The 18,844-nt window shown below is 41.8% G+C and overlaps 1 protein-coding gene across 3 annotated transcripts in view; it reads left to right on the top strand.

The window, feature by feature from the left end:
• Positions 1-18,844, top strand: part of DIS3L2 (DIS3 like 3'-5' exoribonuclease 2) — a 180,275-nt gene that overhangs the window by 49,314 nt on the left and 112,117 nt on the right. For all 3 annotated transcript variants that reach the window (XM_071437863.1, XM_071437864.1, XM_071437865.1), the window contains exon 7: positions 8,166-8,400. In XM_071437863.1, the coding sequence (XP_071293964.1) occupies positions 8,166-8,400 (235 nt within the window). The remainder of the gene's footprint in view (positions 1-8,165; positions 8,401-18,844) is intronic.

The following is an 18,844-nucleotide window of genomic DNA, read 5'->3' on the forward strand; positions in this document are numbered from 1 at the left end:
CTTGGTTGATTTGTTTCCTGTCTTGCTGAATTAAAGTGTTGATCAGTAAGAGATTTTTTTAGGCACATGGGAAATAATTTTTGTACAGTTCTGAAGAAAACTTCAATCCTTGGGAAGTATGGGTATGCAAATATCTTGGATAGCCCTTCCAGTACTTTTTGATTAGTTTGCATTCTCAGCCCGCTTTCTTCTTACGGGCACGTGCGGGTACAGGCTTGTTTGGTTTGTGAAATCTTGAATAAATCTTCAAAGAGTATCATTGTTTCCAGGAAATATGTTTTTCATACATGCTTGTATTGTTTTTTAAAAAAAGGCAGTAATGGATAATACTTTGGTTTGTGCAAGCCAACGGTGTGGATTTGTTTGGCATTGCAGCTTTCAAATTATACACGCTCAGCACAAGTAGATTCTTTTCTGATTACATGCAAGCTCTGTGTAATTATTGCATCTTTTAAAATATGTATTGATTCATGGTATTGTCTTGAAGCTGCAAATGATCCAAAAGCCTGTCTGCTTCTTTACATCAGATGAAAACTGGGTATCTTTTTGCAGTAACTTGCTGAAAATGCAGGGATTTCAGAGAATCATACTTTTGAAGATGTAACCTTATGTTACTCTCTTCTTCTAACTCACCCCTCTTGAGTGATTTATTCTAGGGTCTGTGCATCATAGGTTTTGTCCTGGCACCCATTCTTGTAGTGTGGCAGTGCCTGTGCACATTACCAGAAAAAAGATGGCTGGGAGACAGTTTTTGAAAAAAAAAAAAAAGAAGTTAAACCAAAAAGAAAAGAACACACACACAAGAAAAGAAAAGCAGTTCCAGTTAGTAGAGAGGGTTTTGCTTGCCGGTGTGGATGGGGCATAATTTGATTTAAATGACTTTTGAAAAGCAGTTCTCAAAACTGTTCCATGCATTTTCTTCCTGGCTACTGTTGAAAATATGGAGCTGAATATTTTCTGTGATGTTTCAAACCAATATGTTCTGGCAGCCTCAGAGCTGGGCCCTGTGCATTGCACTCTTGTTTCCAGTTCGCTGTGGCCTGGAGTGCAACACTCAGCTCATGAGATGCACCAAAGTGGGAGGTCTTGTGAGGAGCAGGCAATACAAAGACCCAAGGTACAAGGAACATTTCACTGGGGTCCAGCAGGGAGGCTGCCAGTTTTAAGGGCCTCTTTTATGAAAAAAATTTGCTGGTAGGAGATGAAGAAGCTGTTTGTGCTTCTTTGAATTTTGTGAGTGTGCAGGGGGAGGTTGATTCCTGGGTGTTGTTAAAGGCTGGGTGCTGAAGTGAACCTTTTGTGCTTCTCTGGGGTCAAACTTTTCTTACTTGAGAGATGGGCTATGGCTAAGGATTCGTCAGCGTGACATCTTGCTGTACAGAATAGCATGTGGGCTGGGAAGCTGGGAGATGAGGTGTTTGCTGGATCACTTCTGCTCCAGGGACTTCTGTGCCTTGGGAAATGTGTGTAGGAAGGTCAGTGCAATATAAGGAGGTATTCTGAAAATAGAGGCTGTTTTTTTAGCATCAAATCAAATCCCGGGGGTGGCAGCAGGAGTGGAAAGTGTGGAACAAGTTAGTTGATCTCTCTATAGAAGTACACAGCTCTTTGGTAGCAACTCCCAACAGGGCTGGCTTGCCTACCAAGGAGGTGGCAGAGTGTTCCCTGCAAGGGAATCAAGAACATTGTCCTTCCCCATATCTCTGACACTGCTACCCTCAGCAGTGGTTGATCCATGAAATGTGGGGTACCTGTGCTGAGCAGGGACAGCTACTTCAGACAGCTTTTTCCTGCTTCTCAGCAGTTGTTAGAGTACAAAAGGCAGGAGTGTACTGATGGAGCTGTTTATCCTGTTAGGAGAACCAGATAAAATGGACCTGAGGAAATACGGTCCTGAGCCCAGGGCAAGAGCCAGACTTGGGAGAGATGGGTCCAGGGAGACCACAGAGAAGTGGCAGGAAGGGGGTGAAGGCAGGAGTAGACTTGAGGAGAGACAGGAGCAGAGGCAACTGTCTCCTGGTCAGGGATAATGAGGTGTAGATAAACATGTTTGGAGGCAGAGTGTAGGTGTGGGATGAGGGCCAGGGAATGGGAATGGGGAGCTTTCAGAGGCAAATGACAGGTCAGAGACCAGATAGGGAGTTGGAAATACATGGTGAGGAGACAGTTCTTGTTTTGGCTTTAGGATTCAGAAAGGTCAGTCTTGAGAATTTTCCTTGTTGATGCTTTTCCACTTGTTTTTCTGGTTATTTGTGCAAGATGGTTGGGGAAGGATTTCAGATGGACTTGGAGGGAACACGCTGTAACCTGGATTGCTTTGGTACAGCCTGAAGCACAGAGAGATGAGTGAACAGCTCAGGAATGAGGTTTATTGGTAGAAGCAGAAAGAAGTAGTGAGCTGAGGTGGCTGTTTTGAGGTATGAGTGTTTTTTCTACAGTTAATTCTCTTTCTCATGCAGTTGCCTGACAAGGCTGGATGTAGGACTGTCTGCTTAGGTTGGACTAAACATGGATGTTCAGTTTGATTATTTGAATTAACTCTGCAGAAAAAACTCACTTTGCGGGTTAGTGTGAGCAGAGGAGTTGCAGGGAACTGGGAACTCCCAGTTCCTGCCTGGGAAGTGCAGGCAGGATGTCTTTGGGGTCTCAACAGGTTTGATGGCCATACTGAAGATCTGTCTCAATATTTTGATTTCAAAACACAAGCCTTAGATTTCATTTGTTTCCTTCCCACTTCTCATCTGCTGCAGTGGGTACAAGTCAGCAGATTCTGAAAAGTCAGTTTCCAAGAAGCCTTTGTGTACTCAGATCATTTACCCTTTGAATCCTCAAGCAGGATGGTATTGTAGTGACTGCTGTGACAAAACTGTGTGACATCTGGGAACAACTGAGTCCATCAGGGAGGAACAAGTAGTTTTTTCCTATTCAAGAGGAAGAGTTTTTAATATGGATGTTTGTATGATTATTGCATCTAATGTGATGTCTGAAATGTAAGATATAATGTGCTGTTAATATAAAATAGCTATCCTGGGGGCTGTTAGCAAGTGTTTCCAGTGATTTAGAATTAAATGATTGTAATGAAAGAAATCCAATCTCAAACCTCAACAAACGTCCTCAGTAAAACATTATTGTTATTTTAAAAGTAATGCCATAATTGCTCCTACTGAGACTAGTCACTTTTACTGAGTTGTTGCCTTCCCAGTACTGTTTGGTGTATGTGGGATTATGAAAAGAAGGAAGGGTGCTTGGGACAGGTGTTTCTTTTCTTGTAAGTGCCATACTTTCTTTGTCGAAGAAGGAGCTAGAGTGAGGCAGCCTTTGTTTGGTTACTCTTTCCAGAAAATCAAAGCTCTTCCTCACAATATTTATGGTAGCTTGGCTCTGGTATCTATGTAGGAGCTGTGACAGCATCCTTGTGTTAGCCAGGCTCTATTCCCACTCCTTGTGAGGGAACAATAGGGAAACAGCTTTTAAGTGGAGCCTGTTTCAAATGGCAAAAGCTGGGAGAGGAATAGATGCAGGTGTTCACAGCCCTGGTATGAAATGTGGTGTTTGTATCAGTGTTGTGGTAGCAACGGTCCTTTTAACGAGGGGATGGTAATTTGGTCCAAAGCCCCTGTTTTCAGCTGTCCTCCTTTTGAAATAACCACTTTTAACCTGGTTCTGAGACTTGTTGCTTAACTAAGGCTCAACTGCAGAGAGGACCAGCAGCTCTGAGCTAAACTTTGTCTCCCTACCCAGTATTGAGCATAATGACTTCATTTGGCTAAAGCAGAACTTGTGTTTGATCAAAGTATTTTTCAGAAGAAAGGCATCTTACCTTGGTTTGCAAACCTCAGAAGGTAGACTTGGGCTAACACCTTATTTCCCTTCTAACTGTTCCCCTATTCAGTCCTCCTTGTTTAATGTGAGTTCTTTGTGTGCTGTGAACCTTCTTCAGCTACCACTTGCTGATGAATTGACTGCATCTTTCTGTACAAGCATGAGGAGCCTCTTTGTCTGTCTGCCCTAGTGAAGAGAGTTGCCATTAATAGCTTGTCACTTCTAAAATCTTTTGGGCAAGTTACACATTCTGGGTTCGAGTACTCATTAGAAGACACTTTACAGGGTTTTGACTGACTTATGTAGAAATGCAATCTCCATTCTGCCTCAGTATCCTTCTGGAAATACTCTTTTTTAATAGCAGCTTTTTGAGTGAGATGAAGAATTTGATTTTTATTGAATCTGTGTCCACACTTGGCTGTAGTGAAGACAATTCTGCTTCCTTACCTGCCAGGTGCTTTCAGCGAAGGAGGTCTCTTTGCACAAGGTTCCATTGAAAATAGTGACCCTACATGGAAAGTTTTTAGCAGTTTTTAGCCATGCGAGGTGCATTCATCCAGCTGTGTCTAGTCCAGCAGTCATGTAATTTCTTCAGATCTATGAGGATTCATGGATTGCTTGTAAGGATCAGAGGTGAATAAGAATGAAAAGCAGACTTATAAGTGTCAGGCTTAAACACTTCGGGGGCTTGGTACATTTATTGGAAAGAGCCTGGGGTTAATAGCTCAAAGATTATTGAAAATCACTGGTCATGTTCAGCTGTTTCACTTCACAGGCACTGAGGAGGCAGCAGCAAAAACTCTGTACCTCATCTGAGAGTAACCAGGCCTGGGCTTTGTGTAGAGGTTTAGGTGGGAAGTCTGTGAAAAGCTGGGATCTAACAGGACAGATATGAGATTGGTTCCGGCAGAAGAGGCCATTTCTTCTGTAGCACAGGAGGTAACTCCTATGCTTTCAGATGCACAGATTCCCAGTTCAGTTTTCTGTTGGAACAAATTCCTCCTGAGTAAGGACAATTGGTCATTCAATTGCTACTTCAAGACTGGGCTGGGTGTTCTGCTGTCCAGATTGTACAGGTCCATGCCAGGATGGTTTTGCCCACTAGCTGGTTTTTATTATACTTATGGTTGAAATGGGATTTTCATTCAAATATCTTGTGTTCTGTCAGCTACAATCTAAACCAGTCACCAGTGGGGCATCAAGTTTCTACTCAATGCTTGTTCAGTGATGTCTGTTTTAAGCTGGAAGAAAACATACTTGGACACTGTCTTCAGGATCAGGCATTCAAACAAACAATTGGCTTTCATCAAAATGTTTATTAAAACTTGTTTTAAATTATTGTTAAAGAGCATGTAAAAATAACAACTAAGGTTGACATTTTGCTTCTCAGATCAGGAAGTTAAGGTCCTTTAAGGGTCTTTAATAATGTTTGTGTGTCATACATATCATGCATATGTAACAAGAGGGAATCTCATTTTTCTAGGTCCATGCAAGGTCAGCATTGCCAGGGAATGGGACTCTGTACTGCACATATGACTACACGATAGACTGAGCCAATTGTGTATTTGCTTTACTCTGTGTCTGTGATCAGAACTGACCCGTTCTAGCTGTGTGCATTTTGCCATGGATAAGCTGCAATAATTTTAAAGGAAGCAGGAGAATGCAATATCATCAGATTCTTGAGTCTGAGATGCCACTTGTAAGAAATGCTTTATATGTCATGGTTGGATTTTCTGCTGCTCATAGACAGAAGGATCCTGCTCTTTGGAATTTGAGTGATGAGCTCATGCTGGCCAGCAGCTCTGATCATCTTAAAGGAGTAATTGTATCTACTGATATCCTGATTTTGTAGAGTCTTATGCAGCTTTCCAGTTTTCTGATGTACAGCTTCCCTAAATTTTTGGTGTGATATGAGAAATTTGGGTGAAGTTCCCTGCTCTGTTATGTATGAGGTCAGTCTTAATGATCTATCTTGGCCATAAAAAGAAAACAAATCCTATCACCCAGGCTTGCCAGCATCTGGACATTTTGCTGATCTACTGTGCATGGAGGTTATGGTTTTGTGGGCTCTGGAAAACTTTACTGAAAAATGCTTTTGAAAACGCATAAGGAAATGTGTGACTGGGGATTTAGGTAGTCACAGCTGGGGTATCATCATTACTGGTGGCAGCAGTGTGTGTCCTCTAGCTTGGGGGAAGCACAGTGATTTTAGCACAGAGCATTTAAAATGAAATCTGTATCTGCTGCCTTCTTTAATAACCACATAAACTCTTCAAGCATAACCCCTCCAGTGCACATTCTAGAGAAGTGTTTCCTTTCCTAAGATCTATTTGATGTTATTTGCTGCTTTACATATAGAAAACATACTAGTTTAGGACCCAAAGCAGATCTCACACTCTCCAAAGAAAGACTGGGGAGAGAAAAAAATGCAGGCAAAACTTGAAGGGGTTGAAGGATATGAACTCCTGCTGCAGTTGCACACTTGCACACATCTGGTGCAATTGAAATTTAAGAGCTGAAGAGATCCACATCTGACCATGGTAGGGTCCAAACATTACTGTTGACACTGGTTTTCTTTTTGGATAGGTACACTGGCAGAGTCATAGCGTGTGGAGCCTTGTCAGCTCTCTAATCTAATAGACTGTTCTTGCCCAGACCATTGTGTGTCAGTATTTTATGTAGCAAATGTAGCCAGGTTTAATAATCAGCCATTTTCCAACATTCTGCCAAACTTTTTCCCTTTTTTTGTCACAATTTAATGTTTGAGTCAAAATCTGCTATGGTAACAAATTATATACATGTTAAAAACTGAAAATAAAGATGGAAAGAAGAGTCACAAAAGGTAACAAGAGTTCAAAGCAATGTCATTTGATTTTTTTATTTTTAAAGACTTGAATTCAGCCCCATTTTAAAATTGATTTTATTTCTGTTATGTATTGTGAAAAGCTTACAAAGAAATGGATACTGCTTGAAAGCATGACTGTAGCTCCTTGTATGTAAAGCTGTAAAAGTATTCCCTGTACAGGTCTGATTTTGATTTATTTGCTTTTTAGTTACTAAAGAATAATCTGTGGAGTTTTTTTGACTTCTGTTTTCTTACTTGGAACAGTTGCCTTCAGGTAGCACCTGTTGAGGTTATTTTTGCTTATTTCTAGCAACTATATAGTTCATATAAAGTATATTACCAGAAAGTTGTTTCTCTTGTTTTATTGCATTTAAAAGGCCCTTCACTTGCCTTGCTGGTGGCATGAGTTGTTGCTGTCATGTACTGGGTTATGATGCTGAGGACTGGGGACCTTGGAGGAGCTCTGTGTAATTACCTGCCTGGCAAACACCAGCACCAGCTGGAGGGGAGCTCAGTCACCGGGAGGGCATTGGAATGGAGTCACCCAGTATCTTTGTGATTTTAATATTTAGTAGGTTATTTCTTATTCTGTACTGATTTTCATCTCACTCTGAAGTAACATAGCTTGAGTGAAACATAAACATTTTGGAAACTGAAACCTGGATCTAGGTTCTCCAGCTGTGTAGGTGTTTGCAGCTCACTGTTGGTTGCATGAAGGATGCTGGTAAAGCCTTGTGTGTCCAAGGTGTCAACCACTTTGGTCATTATGTTCTGAGCTGGAACAGTTTCTGACCCTGTCACATGCAATGAGGGATGCCATCAAGGCCTGGTGTCTGCTTCACTGATAGTTGGCTCTTCTTCAGTAATTTGATTTGGAAATTTGTATAAGTAATGGCAATAACTGAGTGCCTTTAACAATAAAAACAGCCTAAAATAAATGTAAAGCTTGGTGCGTTACCAAGCTGCCACAGTCCAGTTCTTCCACAGGTCACAGGGCACCATGTTCTCTAATCTCTGCTTTTTCAGTCTGTTCCTAATTGTGTGGAGGAGCTTTGACATGATCCCAGCATTCACTGGAACTGCTTAAGTTTTGGGACATCCCAGGATGATTAGTGTATCTTGGTGAACAATGGTCTAAGCAACCTATTAAATTGTAGTGTATCCTCCTCCCTGCCTGTGTTTACTCCTAACTTCTGCTGAGCTGATTAGAGGCTTGGCAGGAACTGTATGGTTATGCTCTAGATACACTTTGGATACATTATTGTCACAGTTGAGGTATTGCAAAAGCTCTGCCGTTCCAGTCTTTATCCTACTGAGGTACCTCTTTTGATTGTGCAATATCTGTGGCTAATTACACCGCAATTGCAGTGCGCCACCAGCCACCCACAATTCATTGTCAGCTCCTTGGGGATGCAAATGAAAAAGGAAAGATAATGTTTTCTTTCTTCAGTCCAGTGATTTAGCTTGCCTCTGTTTTTTTAATCCCCTGTTCCTTCAGGTAATAAAGCCAGATGGTAGTGACAAAGAAACAGAAGTCACACATGAATCAGACGTCCCTGAGGACATGCTGGGGACTTGTGTTCCACAAGAGAGAGCGAAAGGCGATGCTCAAAGTCCGGATGTCATTATAGAAGCTCAATTTGATGATAATGATGCAGAGCATGGACAAGACCACTTGCAGGATATGTTGACTGGTGACATTAAGAAACTTTCCCTGGATACTGGTGAAAAGGGTGAGTAGATCAGGTTGCTGATTTTAGGCCTTTATTTGAGCAAACTGTTGAAGTATTACTTGGTTGCCTCGCTTTGCTGCAAGATATAAAATACAGGCATAAAAGCTTTAATGCCTTATCACTTCTATCCCTTTCTGCTATACTGTCTTCATGGTTTTGAATGGATATTAATGGCTGGGGTTTATGTAGCTTTGATTGATGCAAAGTAAATCTGCGAAACAGAAGTCACACCTTTAGATTTGCAATTCTCGGGGCTGTCTGGGGACTGCTGGTTGTTGTTCAATTCAAGATGCTGCTGTAGCGGTTTCCTTCCTTGCAGCTTGGCCGGCCAATCTCTGTGTCTCAGTTTGGGGATAAGAATATATTTCCTTGGGGGCAGTTAAGTTTGTTGCTGTTTTCAAACAGTTGAGTTATGAGCAACTTAAAGATTTGGTCTGTTTATAAAGAAAATTGCACTAAAACCTAAAGCCAATTATGCGATCTGTTTTGAAGGCAAACCTATTTTATTCTGAATCTGAATTCCATCCAAGCCATCAAGTGTTGCTTAGGGCAAAATAAAATAGGCTCCCCTGTCCCAAAACTAACGCTTATGCAGCGCTTTGCATGTCCTTTCTAGTATTAAATCCCTTCCTGAAGAGCTGTGTGTTGAAAGGATTCTGACAATTGGCACGTTTAATGCACCATGAAAGGTTTGCTGGGGCAGATATTCTGGTGTGTTCCTGTTGCTTGCCCCAGTTGTCCAGAAGAGGTGGCAGTAACTTAGGACCAAGTAATTGTTGGACTCTGACAAATCTTGGTGGTGGTTATAAAGCTGTCCTATTTAATACCTTGTGTTTTCCTGAGATATTTGAAGATGCACAGACCCCTGCCTGTAACATTGGTAGACTTCCATTTTTCACACCCATCTGTTAATAAAACAGGAAATAATATTTGAAGGAAGTGTTGTAGATTTTATGACAAAGCATTGGTTTCACCTCATGAATGGACCTGCCACCTTACCAGTTTGTGATGCTATTTCCTTCTCCACTGTTGAGTTCCTGCCAAGGCACATGAACCAACTCATATCTTGTTCCATTCCTTTCCAGGATACAAGTTGATTTGGGAGTTACTCATCTTGTCTGTGGATGTTGTACACAGGTGGTTTTTAACACCAGCTGTTTTGCAGTCTATTGCAGCTGCACACCACTGGGCAGCTTTGACTCAACAATTCTCCTGAGTCACATGTTGTGTCTGTTGCATCTTTGTTGCTTCTGATAGCAGTGCCAAATTAAACATTGTAGAAGTACTTTCTAGTTTGATACCAGCATCTAAAATAAATACAGGCTTGAGCCAGTATTTTACTTTAGTTGTGTGACTGTTCTTTAGTTTAAAGAGTTGATGAGAGTTATTTTTTTTTGGTGCATCATAGTTCCTCGAGATGCTCTAGAGTGACCTGTGTTGGAAGTTATCAAGTCATCTCTCAAAATCTGTGCCATCTGAGAGGGTTTTGCCATTTGATTTTGTCTTTGGAGAATATTTGTGGGACAAATGTGAGATCAGCTTAGTGTCTGCACAGTTGAAATCCAACTTTTCCACTGCAGTTGCCTGAGCCAACTGTTTTCTTTTGTTTTCAAGGTCTTTCCATGTTGATCCTTAACAAGCTTTGTGGCTGGTGTGGATGTGCCAGTTAAATTTCTGCTGAGTTTGTGTTTTGCTATCACCTCTTTTAATATTTGCTTCAGCTTCTTGGCCATATAACCCATATGGAGTTTTCCCTACTTTCTTCTTTCTCTGCTTTTTAATACCATCCCTTTTTTATACATATAAAGTTTATGATGCTGATTTTTCTGAAGGTGTTTTTGAGTAGTTGATGATTGCTTTGGCTTGTATCCTGTCCTTCATACAATTTCTCATATCATCACTTATCCAGATTTTCAGTCTTGCCTGGAAAACAGCTATAGTTATTCTAGCATCACTGATAACTGTCGTGAAAAAAAGAAAAAATCCTGGCAAATTCAGCCTTCACAGGTGTGGCTCAAAATGCTTTTTTAAAAGCACTAAACACACTTTTTAAAGGTAGAACTGAATCTCAGAGGGTAAAATCAGTTGGACTTCCTAAGGCCATGCACAGGAAGGTGGTGCTGGCATTGGAGGTGGAGGGCACTGCAGGGCTGGGCTGTGATGGGTGCAGGTGCCCTTCCCTGGGGATGTGGGCCTCTCCTGGGAGAGCTGCTTGGCTGCTGTTGCTGCTGAACTTCCTACATGTGAGACTTTTCTTTCATGTTACATCCCTTCTGCTGGAAACATCTACTGCAGTAAAGCAGGATGGAAATTGGGATTCATGGGGGGATTTCTTCCTGACCCACCAAACCCAGTGCTTTGCTTGCTTTCCCTGAGAGCATTGCTTTGCAGGGCTTATCACACAGTCCCATTGTATGGCCTTATGCACTGAAGGGAACAGGAGGAATTTTCTGTGGCCAGCACAAGCCTTAAATGAGCACTTGTGATGGGCTTTCTTCCTTTTTTGGAAGGGTTTTTTGAAGGTTTCAAACTGGCCAAAGATTCTATCGAAGATAATATATTAATGAAACAAAATCAAGAAACAGTCTATTATGTTCTCATGTGCACTTATTGTATGTATTTCCTTACATACATGTGTGTGTATGTGTATATTTATAAAAAGATCCATATATATATATATATATATATATATATATAAAAGACCTGCCAAAATTCAAACTAAATAAAAAACCCACAAGATTTCTGGAGGTGAAAAATATCCATAACTACTGTAATGGAATCAAAAGGACATTTTACTTATTCTGGGCAAAAAACCCAGAGCCAGGTTGACACTGTGCTCAAATCTTTGTTCACGAACACAAGCCCTGCAGTTGTCTGCTCTCAATTGCAAGATGCCTTTTGTCCTTCCTGATGCAGGAGTAGGATTGCACAATATCTCTGCTGGCTCATCTGTTCTGATGCCCATGGTCAGAATGAACCATGAAGAATAAAAGTAGATGCGTCATTCAAATAAGAGCACTCTGGGAGCGCAAACTGTTTTGATGTCTTTTCTTCCTTGGCCTGGATCCCGTCCCTTCTCATGGCTCTGTTCCTCTCCAGAGCACAGTCACCCTCTCCATCTCTAGTTACACGCTGGGGCAAAGAATTTTGGGGTTGGCCCTCACTGTCAGAAGCTCTGAAGCATGAAACATTGTGTACACTGATTATGGCCTAGATTTGAGGGACTGAATTTCCCTGAAGTCATTGTACCTTGGATTTCCTGTGCCTCTGTGGGGCTTAGGGCAAACTGGTAGAAATTGTTATTATGCACATGTCTGCAGCCTTAGACTCACATGTTGGATCTGTTTTCTGTGCTGCTGTTATGAGAGCTGTGCTTCCTGCCTTTCTACTCCTGAGTCCCCAGAAGGGATGAGATAAGCAAGAGGGAAGTCCATGGAAGTGAAGAGACCATTGCACTCAGCCTAATTCTCAGCCCATGTACTTTCTTGTGCTCATAAAAGTGAGTCAGTCTTGCTTTGCTCAAGGATATTTAAATAGAAATTCATATTTGGTTTCACTCTGCCAAAGATGTCCTAGTCAAATGAGTTTGCTCTGCTTATCTGGACTTTTCTTGCAAAGAGTTGGGGTTAAAGATCATCTTTGAAAAGTCTTCAGTTGAGGAAGTGACAGCCATTCTCCTCTCCAGCACCTGCTTCTACACAAAGACCAATACTGTCCTGTTCCACAGTTAAATTTTTTGAATGTTAAGCTTTGGCATTTGGTCTTGCAAAGTTGAAAATATCTTTTTCTCTTGGATTTTCAGATGTATTTCCAAAGTGTAAATATCTATATGCTGAACAAACTTTCTGCTTTTTTTTCCTTAAAAAGACAGTAAGAATGAGCACCCTGAATAAAGTTTCTCAGCTTCCTTAATAGAGTCCTTCAAACCCTCTTTGGGATTTCTGTTCCCTACTGAAATGTGGCAAGAGAACAAGGCAATAGCATCCTAGCAGTAGTCTAAATCACCAGTGTGTACACAGAAAAAATTAATTCCCTGTAGTGCTTGGTACTGACATGCAAGTCCTCTGTGTTGTACCCCGAGACCTCAGCTTACCCTGTGTTACTACTGTCCACAGAATTCATTCACCAGTCAAAATGACCTTTGCCAGGTCTGTAATTCTTAATCCTTATTCACATTGACCACTGCAAAGGAGGTCATGTAACTTTTATCATTTACTGCTGGCCTAGAATACATTACTTCTGTGACTTTTCACTGCAGTAGGAGGATTTTCTTTATATTCCATTTCAATATGTAATAAAAAATGGAAACTCTGTATCTCTCAACCTGGGAAAAGTGCAAAATGTTCTGTACAGAATAGTTTATGATACTGTATCCCTACACAGACTGTGAGTCACTTGAGTTTCCTACAAATGTGAGCTGTCTCTTGTTAAATATTGGAATCAGATTTCTGTGATAAAGAAAGACCAGCAATTGAACAGTAGCAGCTACTTGCACTCATGAGAATGGCAGCTGTTCTCATAAAAGTGCCTCAGCCCTTCTTTAGCAAAATGATATCAAATAAAAGTTTGTAAAGAAGTGTCTCTATGCCAGAAGCTATCCTGGTCTAACTCGTTTGCTCAGCTTTTTTCAGCTCTTCTCATGGGAGATCTTACTCCACCAGATATACAAAATATCCTGCTTCCCACGGGGGTGGAAGTCATCAAGCTGGTGGACTGGCTGCCCTGGCAGCAATCAGAGAGTTTTGTTTGTTCAGGATTTCCACTTACACCTACCCTACTGCAAATCAGAGCTTGGATATGTGAATGTCTGAAGCTTGCCCATTGCCTTGACGTAATGAAGTTTGAACAGAAATAGCTCATTTACAGGCAGAGTGGGCTCACATGAACTGGGTAACCAATGGATAATGGGTAGGGTCAACAGAATTTGGAAGCTGCTGCAGAATTTGCTCATGTGTCCCTGTCTGTTCAGCATTCACCAGGTGGAGAGGTCAATCTTTATCAAGTCAAATGTGACTGTCAGTCTCTAGTAGTCCTGATAAGATCAGAAATGGTAACCTAAAATTGCTTGGTGTCCATACTGCTGCTGACTGGAGCTGTATTTTGAGTATTTCAGGATTGCTTGACTTAACTGAAATGGGGGTGTTTGGTAAGTTCACTGTATGGTTGTGTAATAATGGCATCAAGCCTTTCTTTTCTCCAGGTGATGTTCTAGGGTCAGTGCTTAGAAGGGTTTTTGGATCTTTCTAGCAAAACAGAAAAATGGATTTATAATGCAGAGTTTAGTCTCTGTTTTGCAGTTCTGCACTTCTCATGCACTTCCATGTCCCCTCTAGTGCTTTTGTGTCCTCTCTCTCCTTTTAAGCTTTACAAGGTGCCTACTTGCCTTTTGTGCTTTCCTCTGGCACCTGGGGTCCTGCAGTTACCAATGTCTTGTATTGGCCCAGGCAGAGTTCAGAGAGTTACTGCTGTTCCTCTCCTTGGCCAGGTCTGGTAGATGAAATTATGGTGACAAAAATCTGGATTATGAGCTGAAGCTCTGCTCTGCTCAGGCTCAGCCTTTCCGTTTAGCAGCCATGAAGTCTGGCATATTTGGAGTCCACCAACCTCACTGGCTGCTGGAAGGAACAAGTGGTGTTCTCCCTCCTCTCCAGAGGCTCCTGTTCACTCTGAGTGCTTTTAAGGAGCTTCACTGTTCTTTCCTAGCCTGCAGCCTTCTGGAGATGGATCATCTCCACTGCATAGCTCTTAAAATTTCTAGGCCACAGCAGAGTGAAAGCTCACCAGGAAATCTTCTCAGTTACATGGCTTTTAATAGAAATCCTTGAGGTGGAACTGTCAAAAATCGGATCAGTTTCACTCTGCTGAAGCCTGGAAAGCCAGCAGAGAAGCTGGAGCAGTTTCAGCTGTTCGAGACAGCTCTGTATTAGCTTATCCTAGGTTCATGTTTATGGCTCTCTGGATGTAGCTCTTCTGGTTGTTGCTATAACATTTCTTAAATGACAGCATACATTTCTAGCAGAATAAACAGTATAGCAACTGAAGAGAAGTGTTCTACTGGTATTGAACAAATTGGGCTTTATGGTTGCATGGATTAAATGCTATGGGCTGAAAAAGCTCCAGTTATTCTTTTGTTGTAAAGCTGAAGCCTGCAATAGAAGTTAATGTTGGGAAAGTTCCTTACACTGTTCTTCCCTAGTAAGTTATCTTGACTCCCAAGTCACTTCTTAAGTACTGGAAAAAATAAATTACTTAGGCAATTAGGTAACAGGAATTAGATTAAGTTCAGCATATTACCATATGTTCCTGAGTTCACCTATGTTTCTCCTTTGAGTTACATGTTTAGGTCAAGTGAATGAGAGGGCATGATACTGAGACTGAATGGTGGGTGTGGAGATAAACAGAGTATGGTCATTGTTACAGCAAGATTTCCAGGATGAAGCAGATTAGGATTCATTCAGCCAACATATTTTCCATTGAATAGTAATATTGGACACACAGACTTCAGGAACAAATGCACCTGCAGGAAGGAAGAACATTAAGTAAATAGGCAAAATACTCAATGGAATTCTTTTTGTAACATTTTAGTTTTGCTTGTTATTAATATTTCTGTAGGCTGCAGCACCACCTGATTTTTTGTAGGTTTAATTCTGTTGCAATAAGGCTTCCAACCCCTCTGCTGACTGAGTGCTTCTCAAGGACATGAGACAGCCAGGAGGTCAGTGTAGCCATGCTATGGTTGTAGCAATGTTTCTGTGATCTATCTGCTGGGCTAGAAGGCAGCTTCCCAAAATTATGTTGGTCTTTGCTGTGCATCAGACTTGGAGGGTTCTAAGAAAAAGTGACACTCTTGTCTCATTTTTCTGCCATCTCCTCCATCCCTCCTTGTGGAGGTGGCTAAATATAAGTAAATAATTACATGCTTGGCTGCCTTGCATGTCTGAGGGAGCCAGCTGTACTCACATCTTCACATTGCCTTTGCTCTGCTATTGCAGATGCTTGTCTGTGCTCCACACATCTGTTATTAAGCCTTTTCTCTCCCTCTCTGAGGGTCTCTTCCTGCTTGTGCATCTCCAAAAATCTTGATGCTAATCATCTGAGTCTCCCAGTCCTCCCTTCAGTGTGCCCTTGGGCAGGCAGGTGTGCATGCTCAGGTGTTAAGACATGAACAGCTGTGGCAGGGTGAGTTTGCTTAAATGAGTATTCAAAAATAAACATCTCTGAGGAGGTTAGTCCTGTTCATTAGACACACAGCTCTGCAGTGAGACAGCTCAGGAGTGCTGCATGGTTTGGAGCTGCTTTGCTTCTTACTGCAGAGCCCTCTTCCATTGCACATGGGAGCTGTTAGGCTGATTTTGGACAGGCAGCATGTGTTAAATTCCAAGGCTGTTGGCTTAAGTCTTGTTGCAGTGAAATATCTGTCTTTCCTCCATCACAGGTGGAAGGCTCTGGGTGGGGAGGTATAAAGACAAAGTACTGCTTTTTCTGTGAACTTTGCTAGGTGATCCTACTTATAAGGTGTTTAAAATAGTTACCAGTTTTGGATAGTACCTGGTACCCAGTGAAACTGCACTTTCCTTCTTCCCTACCTTTTGGTAGCTTTGTGTTCTGAAGAAAAAAACTGTTCTGTGCCAAGAAACCATCAATTGCAGAATATGAAGAGTCCTTGTACTTTCTTCTAAGCAACAACATTTCCTTCTTGTTATCCCTAAAAATTAAGATTGTAGCAGAATAGTGTAGCCCAGAGCAAATCTCTGGGTATGCATGTATCACTTTTGGAGTGAAGGGAGTATTGTTTCCTAGTGTCTGTTGTGTCCTAATATAGACAGAATTGCAAAAACACATCCTTTGTGCGTGTGACACACAGTGTCAGGAGATATTTACAATAAATCAGTCCGTTTTACACCACTCAGGTATTTGGTACTAAAACATAATATCCTGAAAACTGCTTCTTGAAACTGACATCAGAGAACCTGAGTGCTGTTGCTTCATTAGTAAGTAGTTGGCTTTGCCACTGAAAGGTTTACAGCTCTGCTGGTGTCTGAGCACTGAGCTGAAGAACAGTATTTTCTGATGGGATTCTTAAATACTCCCATGTAGAGTAACCCTGCTTCTCAAGTACGTTTTTTTTTTTTTCTAGCTGAAGTAGCAAACATTGAACATTGAAGTATTTTCTTAAAAAACTTGGCTTTTTCCATTCAGGGAGGGAGATTTCTTTTTCAGTAAGTTGTGTTTGAGATCTGAAACTATGATATATTTTCATTTGCAAGTGGATACTGCATCTTTAATTGTATTCTTTTTGGACAGAATTGCAAATTTCCACAGTGACCAATGCAAACCTAGTGAAAATAATTTTGGATCTGTCATAAGAAATTAGAATTCTAGTCTGATGATTTTTGGTCCACTTTGGCCACCTTATAATGTGATGGTAATTGATTTGTAAAAGGAAATTTGGGGGATTTAAAAAAAAGTAATGTTTGACCTAGGAATGCCTGTCAGGCAAATCTAAGTGTGTATTGAAGCTGCCTAAATGGATCTCTTACAGAGGGAGGCAAATTCCAAGTGTGCTGGATCTGTTCATTGGTAATAACATAACTAATTTGAGTTGCTTTTTGTGTCTAGTGCCTAATTTTTTTTTTAAGTAAGGCTATTACAGTTTTGGTTTGTCAGATAATCGCTGAAAGGAAAACACTGAGATTATAATGCAGTTTCACTGGATCCTGGTTGCTGAAGTGTGTTTTCACTGTAAGATAAGCTTATGAAGTACTGCCCAAGCTAACATAGTAAATCTTTCTCAGAAAACATGTCTTTGCCTAGGGTGGAAATATTGAATGGTCATTGGATAACCACTGCAGTAAAGGGGTCAGAATAATTCATTTTTAGTTTGGCATAATGCAAGGAGTTTCTTCCCACCTTCCCAGCACAAAATCCTGCTCCTCTCACAAATTGTCCCTCCTTTAGGATTGCCTCCATGGCTCTGCCCTGTTGTGGGAGATGTTTGTATCTCCCAGCTGAGTTTTTCTAGACCATCAGTCTCTATTGGGGCCCTGTTACAGCCCCTCTGTGCTCAGCCCCACTGAAGGGGAGGAGGATGTGTAATGAGGGAGAGGGACTGTCAGAGATGAATTCAGGAAACTCGGGTTTCTTACTCTGGTGGTAGATTATTTCTGCTGTGACTGAGATTCCTGTGCAGCACTTTGACAATTGAGCCAGGTGGACATTGGATCTGGGTAGTTGTCCCTTCTGAGCTGAAGGTTTTGTCACAGGGATTCCTCATGGCTGATGCTTTGCTGCTGTAGACCCCTGAGCAGTAGATGTAGCCCTGATATCAACAGAATTTGGACTTCAGAAGGAGCAGCTACAAGCTCTAGGGAAGTCTACATCTCTTAGCTCCAGGAGTAGAGAGTTCCTTGTGTCTCTTCTTCCCCGTCCTTTGTTTCAGGAGCATTTGCCCTTAGTAAATGTGTGTGATGGTATTTAAGATCGTGAAGTTGGTTAAAAAAGAGGGGTAAGAAGAAGTAGATGACTGGGATTAGCTTCATTTTTTCTTCCTGTTGATGGAGTAGTTGTAGATCCCAGACTCTGCCTGCTGGAGTCTCTCATAATCCCAGGATTTTTTGGGAGGGATGCTGAAATTGGTGAGACCACTGCAGAAGACGCTCTCCAGCCAGCCAGAGGGCCCTGGTTGATGCTGGCCATGAAGGAAAAGGCAGGTTCTATCATCTGCCATGGTGGGAATTTGGGTGCTTTCTGATACCTGTCCTGGGTTCTCATGGGGCTTGTCTTCAGCAGGAAGGGGGGCAGTGCCCCAGCCCAGGCAAGCCTGGCCACCCATTTGCTGTTCTCCTGTGACAGCCGCATCCTGGTGCTCCCGTGCTTTTGCATGTGTGTATGTGTGACTTCCCCAGGACATCCCTGCTGGCTTCTTTTCACCAGAGAAAACTGCTTCAGTGAAAATGTCTAAGTGGCTTTCTAGGGAGATGGTCATTGGAAGGCTAACTGGAAAAAAGGCAGTGCTAACAAGGACATGTTCCTCACGTGACTCCGGGTGCTTTTTTCATTCTTGCCTGCTGAACCTTGAGTCACTGCTGCTGTTCTGCTACGCTGGGAGAGCAGTGAATGCAGCTCTTGCTTTTTCCAAAACACGTTTAGTTCTGGTTTCTCTTCCCACCAGTATGTGCTGTTCCTTGGAGAGGGTTCACTCCAGTTAAGCCCTGGGTTTGTGGCAGGTGTGCCTAGAGGCATGGCCTTTGGAAGGCTCCCAACTTCCCTGTGTCCTCTGCCCTGTCCAGTTTTCCTCTGTTCCAGATCATTTTGTTCTTTGCCCAGGCTGTCTTTATGATTGACACACCATAAACTGATTGCTTGAAAATTTATAAGAAAACAAAATGGCTCCTGGCTTTCATTCTTTGCTAAATGATTGCCTGGTATGACCTTTAGCTGGCAG

The sequence above is a fragment of the Agelaius tricolor genome, unplaced genomic scaffold (genome assembly GCF_023055355.1).
Source record: "Agelaius tricolor isolate 1412-34295 unplaced genomic scaffold, bAgeTri1.0.p SCAF_12, whole genome shotgun sequence".
NCBI lineage: Eukaryota > Metazoa > Chordata > Aves > Passeriformes > Icteridae > Agelaius > Agelaius tricolor.